The 15,506-nt window shown below is 34.2% G+C and overlaps 1 protein-coding gene and 1 pseudogene across 3 annotated transcripts in view; one reads left to right on the top strand and one right to left on the bottom strand.

Annotated features, from left to right (window-relative positions):
- The window catches only part of LOC149797849 (SWI/SNF-related matrix-associated actin-dependent regulator of chromatin subfamily A member 5-like), a 120,487-nt gene that overhangs the window by 17,785 nt on the left and 87,196 nt on the right, over window positions 1-15,506 (bottom strand). For both annotated transcript variants that reach the window (XM_089962858.1, XM_089962859.1), the window contains 3 exons: window positions 8,294-8,446; window positions 4,820-4,952; window positions 3,203-3,351 (listed from right to left, as the gene is read on the bottom strand). In XM_089962858.1, coding sequence (XP_089818984.1) covers window positions 3,203-3,351; window positions 4,820-4,952; window positions 8,294-8,446 — 435 coding nt within the window. The remainder of the gene's footprint in view (window positions 1-3,202; window positions 3,352-4,819; window positions 4,953-8,293; window positions 8,447-15,506) is intronic.
- LOC149797851 (uncharacterized) lies at window positions 11,542-13,840 on the top strand (annotated as a pseudogene). Its single transcript, XR_016421563.1, has 2 exons — window positions 11,542-12,382; window positions 12,670-13,840. The product of XR_016421563.1 is annotated as an uncharacterized LOC149797851 (transcript).

The following is a 15,506-nucleotide window of genomic DNA, read 5'->3' as shown; positions in this document are numbered from 1 at the left end:
CTGTGATGCTACCCTTTTGTAATTCAAGTTATGAACATTCAAAGGTTCTGTGATCCTAGCTTTATTGCAATCAATGTTACAGTCTTTCAAAAGGTTCTCTGATGCTATCTGTATTGCAATTAAAATTCAGACTCTCTGAGGTTCTCTGATGCTATCTGTATTGCAATTAAAATTCAGACTAACTCAGGTTCTTTGATGCTAGCTTTATTGCAATTAAAGTTACAGACTTTGGGACTTTGATTTTGAGTTTCTTGATCAAAGCATTCCACGAAAATCAAGGTGGAGTTAACATTATCACTATTATATCCAGTGCTGTGAATCAAAATTTCTGACAGTATAAATTTCAATATCCCATTATCAAATATATAATAACGGTAAAGATCTTGAAAGCTGAAGCCTAAATGTACACATCTTTAAAAATAATAATAAAATAAACATAATTTTAATGAGGCTGGCAGAAACAAGGTACCTGTATCTTAGCCAGAAACTAGATGTATCCAAATACACTGATACCCAGCTCAACTCTCATCCCAAATTAAACATGTTAAAAATGTAAGTAACAAAAGTTAAAAGCAAAACACTAATGGCCAATCGGATGCAACTGAACTGCCACTGTACTTGGTGAAATGTATTTGCTAATGGAGACACACACAAACAAAAGCTGAAAATAAATGCAAAATATAACTGAAGTTCCAATAGAATGTAACAAGTAAAAGCCAACACAATTAAGGTTAGTCTGCTGTACCCTTTCAGACGTACCCAAATAAAGTAAACTCGTATGAAGGAAATCTTGTGTAATTCAACCTAATTATTCATTTCCATCACGTAGAGTGAATGGCACTTAAAACCTCAACAGTTAAACACTAAAAGATTAGAAATCATACTCTTTTCTTGCATATATGTTTGAAAAAGACAGTTTATAAGAATTAAAGAAGTTACTTTTCTATCACACATGTAATTCACACTTCTATTGGATATCTTTTTTGCTCTTGTACAATGTGTCCCACTGCAAGGATCATCAACTCGGATCTACCAACTTATAATGCAACAATGGATTAATGTAGTAAACATCGGGCTTGAGAATTATTGATCCGAGGACAGAGACCAATTTATTTTTTGCTATGGACCCATCAATTGTTAGCAGAAGTAGCTGTCAAACTACTATAATTTCTTACCATATATACTCGCGTATAAGCCCATTTGCAAATACACTGACCCCACCCAAATGAATAGGTATAAACACTAAAAAGTGCATGACCTGTGTATAAGCCAACCCACAACTTTGTGACATCATAAGATGCACTCAGTAAGTTCTAAATGCACTTATTTAGGCAAACTTATATTACATAAATTACACATATACTTCTCTCGGGTTGGAATCTATGATTATTTTAAAACATGGTATAAACTTGATTCAAAATTATTTAATTTAATTTTCTGTTTTCTTACTGTTTGTGTCTAATTTAGATTTGTTTATAACTTGATCGAACAATGACAAATTGAGCATTCGCGAGTTGCTGTAACACTACCTCTCCCTTTTGACTCAATTATTGTTTGTTTATGCATTACTGCATTGGACATTTTATATCAGTCCACCAGTAATTAAGTTTTTATTTTTCCTTGAAATTGTAAATACCTAACTCATTAAAATGTGATCACAGCATGAGAACACAACAAATAACAAAATGGTTTGATTCAACACTCTCAATTAGGCTACTGAATGTATTTACATAATGGCATCACTGCATGTACATTGTAGTTTTAAACATGCGCTGAATGAAGTACATTCCAATGAATGAAGTACATCCCCTTGGAGTCAAATCATGGGCACCACTGCACTAAACATGAATAATATCTCCAAAATACAATAGTGAAGTTTCAGAAATAATGCTTAAAAAATTATGCTAATGCTGTAAAAACTGAGTTGTAGTTTGCTTTGATGTAAGTGACCTTACACCATACCTGTCAACTCACATGACAGGAGGGAGAAAAAAATCCAGATTCTTAGGGTCGTTCCACGGCAACCTCCTGATTTCATAATATCTCCCAATTTTTGTAGAGAACTCCCAATTATTACATTATGCATTCGATTTTCTTCCTGGTTCCTACGCTTTTCTAAATATAAATTTCCAGGTCTTTTCCAGGATGAAATTAATTTTTTCAAGGTTAACACATGCATTCCTATCATAGTATGAAAACACCCAATAAATGCAGCAAATAGATTATACTTCTCTCTTTTCATAACAAATCTGTAAAATAAAGACCCAAGTACATCAACTATATACTAATAATCCCATACATTCACTGGTCTTTTTCTCCAATGGACACAGCCTGTTGATATCACAGTCGAGCTCTTTGTGTGGCTTTCATAAAGATTTGTTTAGCCTTCCGTTTTGGGCTCTATGTGCAATCGTTTCTTTTCCTTCTCAATGAGCGCCTTTTTCCTTTCAAGCTGGTACTTGTATTGGCAACATGCAGTGCACATATTCTGACAGAAAGCTACATCTGTTCTCTCATGCAAGAAATTTTTCTTCTTATAGTAATTAACTCACTTTTTCCACATGCCTTCTGAGCTTCAATTTTTCTGTACGCAGCTTCTTTTGTAGGTGCCATTCCTAACTCTTCCACCTGTGATTAACGTACAGCAGAAGTAAAAAAAATGCCAGTCCTCTGGCATACAGTTTTCTTATAAGCTGAACAACTAACTTTCCGTCGACTTTTTGCTCCAGCCATTCCCATTTTTTAAACCTTTATGTAAACTTCTCATGTCATGGTCTCTCTCAACAACTCAGGATGCCATTTTCTGCAAGCATGCTTCTTCTTTCCATTGCCATCAGTTTCCATTACACGTTGATTCATTGGATGAATTTAAACTTTTGACCATTCAGAACACTCATTACAAGAGTCGTGGGCTAACTAATATATGGAACGAATACGTTACAAGGGTCGTTTCGGAATGGGACCGAACAGACCATTTTTAAACAACTGGATCGGAGATGATAAAACAAAAAATGGAATAGATCAAGAAAAATCGGATTCAAGTCAGGAGAAAAGCAGAATTTTCAGTCTCTGAAACAGCATGAACCCTGATCCACTTGCACATTATGTGATAGCAGATCTGGATCTACAATGCATTCAATTGATAGTGCACAACACACAAGTAAACTGTACTATTATAAACAAGGAAAGAAACAATACCCACCCTCTTTTCTCCTTTAGCCATAATAGCATCAATGTCTTCATCTGTAATCTCACTTTCTTTGGAGGCAAAGACATGACTAGCACCATGCCGAATCATACTCAACACTTCATCTTTCCCAAGTCTGTTGTTAGCTGCATCAACAAGTCGACCTGCCAAGAGTAAATTACAAGTTTAAATTCAAACAAACTTTCACGTTTTTTGTAAAACAAAATTTAAAGGACATATATATCATACTATAAAAAGCGTTATGTAAAACATTATATCTAAACTTTTCTTCTAAAGCCTACCAACATTCTGTGAATTCCCCTTTTCATGCAAGTATATATACTGATACTTAAACCCAAGAACAGGACCTACTGGAGCAAGGAAACCTATGCTGGCTGCAAATAGCTCATGCCAATTAATATTTATATGTAATTAAAGGGTGGAGCTATGAACAGTTTATAAAGTTTTAACCCAAAAAGCCAGTTCCCAGGGGATCAACATGCAGGAGCTAATATTAACTGCAAAAATTATGTATATTTTCATGACATGAAAATAGAGTACACATAATGTGATTATGTGGATGGGATCTTACTGGTTTCCAAATGTTGACCAGTGACTACATTGGTTTCAAAAGTTTAAAATGAAAGTCAACTGTCTCCTTATGCAATATTCCATTAATAAAATGATGACAATAGATTACATCATTGCAAACTATGCAATGAATTCTATTCAAGATATGTAACAAGAAGCTGGGCATGTTCTGCATGTCAAACCCTCCTGAAAGCTTGACAAAAAAAAGGGAAAGTAAAAACCTTTGTTATTTAAGTTAATCTAATGTGTGAATGGATGCATAGCTGTCTAGACATGGACACATATGCCAAAGCAATCATAAATCTTAGGAGGTGACCTCAAAAATCTTCTGGCCTCACTTTAAACATTAAGCATAAAAAATTTCATCCAATTCTTAATGGAAGTTTTTGAGTAATGGTCTTGCAAGAAAATGCTGACATCAGTATCACCATGTCTCCAAAAAGAGACAAGATAATAACTAAGTAGTATGAACTCTGAAATCGTGTCTCTTTGATCCTAAGAAGGTAATAAAAACCTCACATCTGACTTTGTTGAAGGTACTCGACAATTTCTGATTTAAACAAACACAAGCTAATTTATTTGGTTGAAACATATGCCCTGTCAATGCTGTGTAGAGGGGCCTTAACTAATGTGAAAATTTTATGAGAAACTGGGCAAAAATCTAACTTGAACAAAGTCCTTTTTGTATTATACTTCAAACCAAATCTGTTGAAATCAATTAATTCTGTCCTTCAAAATGAAAATGATATTAATAAATTATGGGAGCTGAGAGACTAATATGGGCAACATAATAAATGTACAGAATATACAAGGAACACAAATGTAAGAGATGCATTACTGAACCATTTTCATTGCACAACAAAAATACTTCCAAAGGTTGGAGTAATTGTAATAAGGCTTGTTCCAGTAAAACATACCTGGAACCCAGAGAAAACACTTTTAAGGTTTCTGATGTGACAAATTCTTTACATTCACCAAAACAGATCAGTCTCTGGCACATCAGCATCAGACTTACAAATAATTAACAATATCTTTGCATACCCTGCTGTATCACAATATTGTCCAAGCGAAGCTTCATCTCTGCCCTTTCTACAATCCTCTCTTCAACAGTGTTTTCTGTGATGAAACGAAATACATGCACTTGTTTCTTCTGTCCAATACGATGTGCACGATCCTAAAATTAAAATACTAGACTTTTGAGACATGTTCTTAATCCTTCAGAGATCAAAGTGGCTTGGTATAACTTGCCAGGTCAACAATATTCCCAAGTACTTAAATGACCACAAAATCTGAATATGCAGGATGTCTACTGAAATTTCTTCCTATGCTGCAGAAAACATATGAAAGCAACTATTCCAAAGTTTCTAAATATTTTGTATTTTCGTCCATATTTGATGGTATATTAGTACCATTTTGTATTTTCATCTATAGTTGATGGTATATTAGTACCATTTTGTATTTTTATCTCTATTTGATGGTGTATCAGTACCACTGTATTTTCATTCATATTTGATGGTGTATTAGTTCCACTTTGTATTTTTATCCATATTTGATGGTGTATTAGTACCACTTTGTATTTTTATCCATATTTGATGGTGTATCAGTACCACTGTATTTTCATTCATATTTGATGGTGTATCAGTACAAATGTATTTTCATCCCTATTTGATTGTGTATTAGTACCACTTTGTATTTTTATCTCTATTTGATGGTGTATCAGTACCACTGTATTTTCATTCATATTTGATGGTGTATCAGTACCACTGTCTTTTCATCCATATTTGATGGTGTATTAGTACCACTTTGTATTTTTATCTCTATTTGATGGTGTAACAGTATCACTGTATTTTCATTCATATTTGATGGTGTATTAGTACCACTGTATTTTCATTCATATTTGATGGTGTTATCAGTACAAATGTATTTTCATCCATATTTGATGGTGTATTAGTACCACTGTATTTTCATTCATATTTGATGGTGTATCAGTACCACTGTATTTTCATTCATATTTGATGGTGTTATCAGTACAAATGTATTTTCATCCATATTTGATGGTGTATTAGTACCACTGTATTTTCATTCATATTTGATGGTGTATCAGTACCACTGTATTTTCATCCATATTTGATGGTGTATTAGTACCACTTTGTATTTTTATCTCTGTTTGATGGTGTATCAGTACCACTGTATTTTCATTCATATTTGATGGTGTATCAGTACCACTGTCTTTTCATCCATATTTGATGGTGTATTAGTACCACTTTGTATTTTTATCTCTATTTGATGGTGTAACAGTATCACTGTATTTTCATTCATATTTGATGGTGTATTAGTACCACTGTATTTTCATTCATATTTGATGGTGTATTAGTACCACTTTGTATTTTTATCCATATTTGATGGTGTATCAGTACCACTGTATTTTCATTCATATTTGATGGTGTATCAGTACAAATGTATTTTCATCCCTATTTGATGGTGTATTAGTACCACTTTGTATTTTTATCCATATTTGATGGTGTATCAGTACCAGTATTTTCATTCATATTTGATGGTGTATCAGTACCACTGTCTTTTCATCCATATTTGATGGTGTATTAGTACCACTGTATTTTCATTCATATTTGATGGTGTATTAGTACCACTTTGTATTTTTATCCATATTTGATGGTGTATTAGTACCACTTTGTATGTTTATCTCTGTTTGATGGTGTATCAGTACAAATGTATTTTCATCCCTATTTGATGGTGTATTAGTACCACTTTGTATTTTTATCCATATTTGATGGTGTATCAGTACCACTGTATTTTCATTCATATTTGATGGTGTATTAGTACCACTTTGTATTTTTATCTCTATTTGATGGTGTATCAGTACCACTTGTATTTTTATCTCTATTTGATGGTGTATCAGTACCACTGTATTTTCATTCATATTTGATGGTGTATCAGTACCACTGTATTTTCATCCATATTTGATGGTGTATCAATACCACTTTGTATTTTCATCCATATTTGATGGTGTATCAGTACCACTTTGTATTATCATCCATATTTGATGGTGTATCAGTACCACTTTGTATTTTCATCCATATTTGATGGTATTTAAGTAACAATTTTGTATTTTCATCTCATCTGTTGGTGTATTATTATCATCTGTCCAATACTTAAAATGCCTCTTTCTCAGAATTCTTTCAGTTGAAGTTGGTCAAATTCTGTTGGCAGTTTATTAAAGTTGTTTTTTTAAATTTTAGTAACAGCTACCATTTTTGTATGGCAGACCAGCCTTTTCTAGTCCTTCATTCCAGAATGTTTTCTCTCCAATTTGATCAAAATCAGCTGACTGTTTAATGAAAAGACATCAATGAAAAATTCTTCTACAATTTAGTAATGGCAGCAATATTAAATACTAGATCAGCTTCATTTGTGAAAGCTTAAAAACTGTTTAGGCCAGGATGATTTCTGTCAAATTTAGTCAAATTCTGAGGACTTTTTTTTTAAAAACAAGGTCATTTTAGCAGTGTATCCCCTAGGGGCACAAGATTGGGTGTCAAAATTCCCCTTAAGACTGAGTAAAAACCAAACTTGGATAAAATTTTGTTGTCTCTGAAGCAAAAATGAGGGTAAAGGGAAACACTGTTTTAGTAACACAGCCATATTTAAACTTGGAGCAGCATAATTTCTAGAAAAATTAATGCTTTTCATGTTTTGTCAAAAAAATTCAAAGAGCTTTTGTTGAGATATAATTTTAAGGCTTATCCTTTGGCAAGCAATGGCAGTCATATGTAAATAGTCAATCAGGATCATTTATACAGAGCTTTTAAAAACAAAACACTTCCTGCCAGAATGCCTTTCTGTCCGATTCGTCAATTTCTGCTGGGTGGATGTTTGAGAAGTTGTTGAAAGTTTCTTCTATCATTAGTCAAGACAGTCATATTTAAAGGTGTATTGGCACCATTTGTACAAATGTGAAAGCTTTTCATGTCTAGGTACTATTTTTGATCAATCGTTGTTAGCAGTTTTAGCAGTAATTTTAATCTTTTTTTTTCTTAGTAACAGTGGCCATATCTGATGGTGGATCATTTGTATCCATTTTCAAGTCCTTCATACCAGAGCATTTCCTGAAAGAATATTTGAAATTCTGTTTTTGAAGCTGTTTTAATATTTTAAAATTTTCAGTAACTTCAGCCATATCTCAGACCTGCTAATCCTCACATCTGGCACACTAAGCCTCTGATGCAGTTTTGCTCATTAGGCTTATTCTTCATTCCGGAGTCAATGCTGATGGACAACAAACAACAGACATACCATAAGCTCACTCAGCCTAATAGCCACACAAAATATAAATATATCTGCACCCCAATTTGCAGTCTTAATGAAGGAATAGAAATTCACCATCACAAACTTGTCCAAAAATTGTCTAAACCCAGTTTTGTTATTGTGCAAAACATGCACAGAACAATCCAGGGTTTGGTACAGTGCAAAACATTCATTTATCACACAGTAACTTACCATAGCTTGAAGATCTACTTGTGGATTCCAGTCCGAGTCATAGATGATGACAATATCAGCAGTGGCCAGGTTGATACCCAGTCCCCCAGCCCTTGTACTTAACATGAAGATAAATTTGGTACTGTCAGGATCATTGTAGGCATTGATAGAAACCTAGAAAAATCAATTAGAAAAACTTTCCTGTTATTAAATTTTAAAATGACTGTAACTGATCATTTGAAATATTACTCATGAGAAAATTTTGACAATACTTTCAAAATAACTTGATCATATCACGGCATTAGTTTGAACAAAGGTATCATACTGCAACATTATTTCTAAAAAGGCCTCTTTTACATTTTAAGAAACAGAGATACCACAGAAAACAAAAACCAGTGTCTTACTTGTACCATGCAATCGTCTACCAAACATATCCCCACCTACATGCAAAAACTTTTACATAAAACTTTAACAATGAACCACGTCATAATGGCAGAGAAGGCAAATATTCTTTTTAGGAAAGTACATCCCTATGAGAATACTTGCTCACATTAATGTTAGATATAAAAAAACACTACTTCCCTAATCCAGCCCTCCTGAAAAATAAAAAATTAATCTTTTCTATCTATATACCATAAAGACCAAATGAAAAGACTCATACCTGTTACCTCCCTCCAACCACTGTTAGGTGGTACCAGTTATCAGCTGAATGGTACATTAACTAGGTTGCTTGCATTCACGATGAAGTTGGGAGGGTTTAATAGTCATGTAATTGAGTAAGTTTTCTTGAAAAAATATAATTTACTATAATAATTGTTTTCTGCATTGGACATGTTACCCATTCACAATAACATTAGGAATATAGGTATGTACAAGATCTGAAGCCCCTCAGAAAACTTGGATGGGCCATTCGCTTTGCAGAAATAGGTCAATCCAACACTCAGGGATGGTGCTGGCTTCTAAAAGTTGTCGCCCAAAAAAATCGCCTACCTCAATATTTTTTCTGCCAATTTTAAAAAAATATAGCCATTGTCATAATACAGTACTATCCATTTATCTCGACATCCTCCGGACCAAGGTAATATTGTCAACATAAGCAGATGTTAAGTATAGCAACCCCAGATAGTGCCTATTCCTTATCGGTAAACTCAGCGAAAATCGACTTTTTCTTGCACTGTGTGCACAAAATTTGCTTTAAAATCAATATTGATAATAACATTTTTATGAAATAAACTTTATTTAAAAGGGCTTTAAATTATCTACAAAAGCATATAAATTTCATTAATATGTACTTTTTATTGTATAACTATATCGTCAAGTAATTATCAATCAGTTATCAAAATTGACGGCTCTCAGTGAAGTGCTATTTCCTGTGCGCGCACGTTGACACCAGTGTGTTTGATTTGTAAATGCGGGTCACAAAAACCTAATGAATATTAATGAGGTGTTCATCATTTGAATGGGGAATGAATGATGTTTCCGACGGTGATTTGAAAATTTGCATATGATGACCCTGTGCTGAGAAAATAGTCCCTAAAGTATATCTAATTTTTTTTCAACTTACGAACGTTTTATTAAAATTTTCAATATATCGTTACAAAATACACATTCTAATCTTTCTTTGGATACCAAATTTGTTTTTTAGAACAAATATTTAAGTACCTGCATTTAATTTTGAAAGTACGCATTTCACAAAGTTGACCTCCATAAGGCACGCGGGCAAAGTCGCCATATTTGTTTCGAGATAAACATAACATCGATGTGAAAAATTGGCGATCACAAGACGAATGCTGTGATTTATTTATACTGTTCGAATGTTTTTTATCGGTAAATAATTCTTTTGTATATTTATTTATTTATTTATTAAATATTTTGTGAAGTATAGAGTAAATTTTATCATAAATGATCGTCCTCGTGTTGACATGTAGATTTCTCAGCTTTATTTTAGTTTACTTTTCTTCAAAACTTGCTTCTAAATACAAATTAATGCCAAATTATTGTATGCAAATGATGTTTAAACATGTTAATAATAAACAAAATTCAACCAATAACAAAGATTTATGGTACGAATGGAATACGAAAACGTGAATACCGATCGACGTTTCTTAAATATTAAAGTACTGCTCTGCAATGTTAGATGATGAAATATGCTGCTTTTTGTAACTGTACCTAAAACTTTTTTTCATTTTCTTTGTAGAAATATGAGTATGGATTTTCCTGGTCCTTACTGCCAAGAAGCAGGAATAAGTGCTGATACAATAGCTTCCAAATCTTGTGTAAAAATAGACAAATTGTCAAATGGAATTGTGATTGAAATTTTCAACTTTTATAAGAAAAGTAATCAAACATTTGCTAAATTTTGCAAGACCCTAACATTACTGAATGATGGGTTTCAGTCACTTAACCAATCTACTCTTTCCAACAGAGTCAATAGTGTACTTGACCAGAAGAAAAAACTTGTGAGTAAAAAAAAGGTGCCAGGTGTAAAAAACATTGATGAACTTCTAGGGAATCAATTCAATACATCAGTGCCAATAAAAAATTCATATCATGTGACAGAAAACAGATGCTGCAATGAGAAAGAGTCAGACACAGCGTGTCAAAGCAATGAAGTTCAGTTGCCAGATATTACTTACAGCTCTAAAAATATTGGCATACAAACTGAAAATGAAACAGCAAACAACTTCACAAAACAGTGGAACATGAAAAAGTATTTGTGCAACAAACAATCAAGAAAACTGCATGTATTAATAAACCAGGAAGCTCAATACAGACAAAAATTAGACTCAATTAATATTCGAATCGGTCACTATTCTGTAAAAAATGTCAACAAAAGAGATTGCTCATCAAAAATCAATAATCTTCGTTTTCGTGAACTTCAGCGGTTTAACAAAAAAACAACCTCAAAGCTTCACAAAGTGGAAGGTGCCTGTTACAAACACACTGAGGAACTGGAATTGTTAAGAAGAGACCATGAGGAACTTCAGGAGCAGCATCAACTGCTCACCCAAAAAATCGTCACTGAAAAGTCTAGAAAAGTAACTGCTCAAAAATCAAACAGTAAGCTTAGAAGCAAAGTGTCTCTATTGAAACAGTCTGTATCTAAAATGAAATAGGATAACACAATGAAAACTATGACATCAACAGAAAGAGACACAAATTTGAAACTAGCTACATTGACTCATAAGTTATCAGAAAAAGACCTAATGGTGTGCGAGTTACAGGATAAAATTGAAGATTTACAGGAAATGAAAGAAAGTTGAATCAAAACAAAACATACAGATGGAACTTACAGTGATAAACTAAGGTTGTGTGTAATCCAGCTGGCAGGTCTGGAAGTTGCCACGGAGAAAGTGACACCTGTCACTGAAGTTATATCAGAAATACTTTTTGAAAAAAAGTTTGACAAAAAGGAGTTACCAAATAGCACAACAGTGCAAACAATCATAGACGAAGGACATTTCATTGCAAAGGCATACATTGCTGAAAAAATAGACAATTGTAAAAATTGGGGTCTCAATCGGGATGGCACTACCAGGCGCAAACAGAAAATAATTGACACAGCGGTGACACTAGACAACGGTGAGATTGCCAGTCTGGGATTTACCCACGTTTCAAGAGAAACCGCCAAAATCATTACAGACGTTACGAAAAATCACCTCATTGAAATAGCCGACATAAGAAGCAAATCATTCAGAAGTCAGACTAATGAGGATTTTATTGTTAATTCCCTTGCTAAGCTTGCATTCACAATGAGTGATCGTGCTAGTAATGAGAAGCTGGCTGACAAACTTTTAAATGAGTGGAGGGATGAAATGTTAAAAAGTTGTGAAAATGACACTGACAAACAGTCTGTTAAAAACTTTCATTGTATGGCCCATGTTTTGTTGGGATTTCATAGATATATATGTAATGACATTAAAGTACTGGAAAAATCTTTGGTAGACCAGTATGGCCCATTAGGACGAGACAGCCTGCCGATCTTTAAATTCTGGTCCAAGGTGGGTACCATCATTGAGCGAGTTGTCTGTACGACATCAGACACTTTTGGACCAGCTGGTGACCACCTTGGACTGCGCGAGCGATGGGAAGCCTACTGTACTGAAAAAGGTATATTGTTTACGGATCGAAGTTGGAGAGAATTTTTCATTTTAAGTTAGTCCACTGTGACCATATTATGCTTAAACGTACCAAAACCTTGGAGTTGCAGTGCATTTTAACTTTTTTTTTCTTCTAATTCAGTCGTTTGAATGGTGACTATTATATATATTGCAATTTTTGGGTAAATGCAACATCGAAAATTGACATGCTGGGAATAATTGGTATAACTGTTTTTAAATCTTTTATTTTTTTACTTCAGTTCATGTTTTATTAAAAAATACAAATATTTATTCCAGGAATCAAGTCGACAGTTGGGAACTATCGCGACAATAGGTTTAATGGTTTATTCCAAACAGCGGCTGAGATTCTAGTACATCGCTTGGATTTCCAGACAGTCATCAAAACTGTACATGCACCAAACAAAAAAATTCTATCTGTTGATGCAGATTTAAACTCTGATCATATATTGTGACTATGTTGCTAGCCCTAGGGTTTGTGTATGTTAAAGTGACTGGCCCATACTGGGAACTCATTACATCGGGGAAAGTGCCATATTTAGAATTGTATGTATACATTCAAAACTTACAGAAGTATTTAAAAGATTGTGTGGAGAAACCCAAACTGATTGAAAGTGATGAACATTGGTTGGGAGAGGTTTATGACACTGCAATTGAGCAACGCTTCTCTGAAGTGATAAAATCTATAAAGATTGACAGAAAATTACTGAATCAAGTTATTACTTCTATGTGTAAGTCAATGGTAGTAACTACTGAAAAGCAACTATCTGATTTCTTGCCTGGTGGGCAGTACAGTGAAGCAGCTGATTCAAAGACAATGATGAGGACACAGTTCGCGCAAGTGACCAATCTTGGCTGTGAACACCACTTTGGAGACCTTGATAGCAGTCAGAAGCGTAGACCAAATGCCTCCTTGCACCACCACTCCTCCATTCAACTACTCAAGAGAAACCGTCTAAGAATGAAAGAGTGGTATGAGAGTATGACTCCCACAGAAAAAGTCATTGTGGAAAAGTGCACGCCATGGTGGAAAAGACTTGCGTCTTAAACATGAAGAAGACCAGAAACGTGTGTACAGTGAAATATTGGACCAAATGAATGAACCGCCACCAAAGAAGGGAAAACGAAATCTGAATGACAATGATGAACTTTATGAAAGTGAAATATATGAACTCAATACAGTATGTCAACGGTTGCCTGTTCTAGACCAGCTTAAGGAAAATGATTATGTTATCGTTGCATACCAGGATGCTTGGTACCCTGATGTGTTCATGAAATTAAAAGCAACAATAATAATAATTTAATAGTTAAATTCATTGCATCATGTAGGAAAGCGGGAGTTTTTAAATGGCCCAGCAGAGACAATGTTCAGGAAGTTAAGCCTGAATTTGTCATAGCGACTGGACTGATTCCAGAATGTCTCAATTCTGGACGTCAGTGGGCATTCTCAGATCACAGAAAATTTGATGAACGGTTTACAATGTATGCCAATGTTTTCTTCTGAATTAAATGACTTGTTAAGAAATATGTTGTACAGTATCTTAATTGTCTGGTACAAGAAAAATAAATATTTTAACCCCTTATTTTCTTCCCTGCATTGAAATCTAGTTTACTGTATATATTTGAATTCTACAGGAAAAATGCAATAAGTCTGACAAGTTTCATGGAGATATCTCTTTCAGATCAAAAGTTATGCTGTAAATACTTATCTTATTAAACGTGTTGGGTCCGCGACTTAAATGAATAAACATGCATTTAAAGAAGGCAAAAATTCACTGAAAAGCCAATTTTTGCCAACATTCAAATAGTCATAACTTCTGAACTAATCAAAATATTTCAGAAACTAAAACTGTTCTGAAAAGGTCTGAATTAGCTCTATAAGAATCAATCATTAAAATGCAAAATATGAAGACTTTGTAATTTTGACTGGGGTTGCTATTAAGTAATGGGGGGGGGCGGGGCCTAAAATAAATTGAAATTTCGTACACAATTCAAATTTTTCAGAGATGACCTGTCATCAATGCCAAGAATTTACTTTCTTGTTGCAAACAAGAAATGTTCAGGGCACAATAAATATGTTCCAATTGCTACGAAAAATGAAACAATGCTTTAAGTTTGCTGCCGATTTTCATTGATCGTAAGTCTTCGGCTTGCTTTGATGAAGGTTCATGTGTTATTGAAGGCACTGTTAAAGACTCTCTTTGACAGACCGAACAAATGCCTGTTTGTTATTGCTGCTGCAACATCAAATGATTGTAAAACATTGACAGATTTTTTTCATTTGCATTTTGTATATACTGAATGATCAGTGCTTCAAAATAATCAGTTTTTGTTGAAATTTCAGCAAAACTATTTTTCTGGTACATTTTCAAAGGAGAATAACTGCCATCATCTGGTAGATTGTAGTGATTCAGTTCCTGCCTTCAGAGGTGGTCAACTGTAGCAAGTCAGGCAGCATGACTATTTGGGATATATTACAGCACATAGTACTAAGGCCAGACATCAGCATAAGTGGATGATATAACAATGCCGTGTTAGGGTAGTTTGTCAATAATGAACAAAGTATTTGTTCAAGTAACAATAGATTCCAGTGCAATTTTATATCCATGTTCACAGCTTCCTGTCATGGTGCTTTTAAATTTCTCAACTCGAAAACCAAGACTGTATAAACAATTTTTAACAGCCAAAAATATCGCAATTTGCATCACTAGTGAAGCCCAGCACAATCCTGACACTGATAAAAATGAAGACGTCTGGTGCAAACATATTGGCCATCTTTGGAATGTCAAGGTGGTAAATCTAGGAGGTTATTAAGAGGCTTGAGGAAAGGGAAACCTTGTTCTTATCCCTTTATTAAAATGCCTCCTAAAGTAAAGAGCCTGATGCCACCTGAATTTTAAGGCCCAAACTGTTGCTATTGCTAGGCAGTATTCAGCCTCTAATCTCTTTGTCAGTGACGATCTCTCCATTAAGAAGAGACCAATTTGATCTGACTTTTTATACAGAAGGCATGGCCAGTTGGTGCAGCACCTACTGTTCTGCCTGTCTCTTCACTTCCTCTATCCTGCCATCAAATCGAAATGGTGATTCAAAGGGTGTTATATGGAGTGCCTGAA

Source organism: Sinohyriopsis cumingii, chromosome 6 (genome assembly GCF_028554795.1).
Source record: "Sinohyriopsis cumingii isolate HCF-2022 chromosome 6, ASM2855479v2, whole genome shotgun sequence".
Classification (NCBI taxonomy): Eukaryota; Metazoa; Mollusca; class Bivalvia; order Unionida; family Unionidae; genus Sinohyriopsis; species Sinohyriopsis cumingii.
This window is presented reverse-complemented; position numbering and strand designations above follow the sequence as displayed.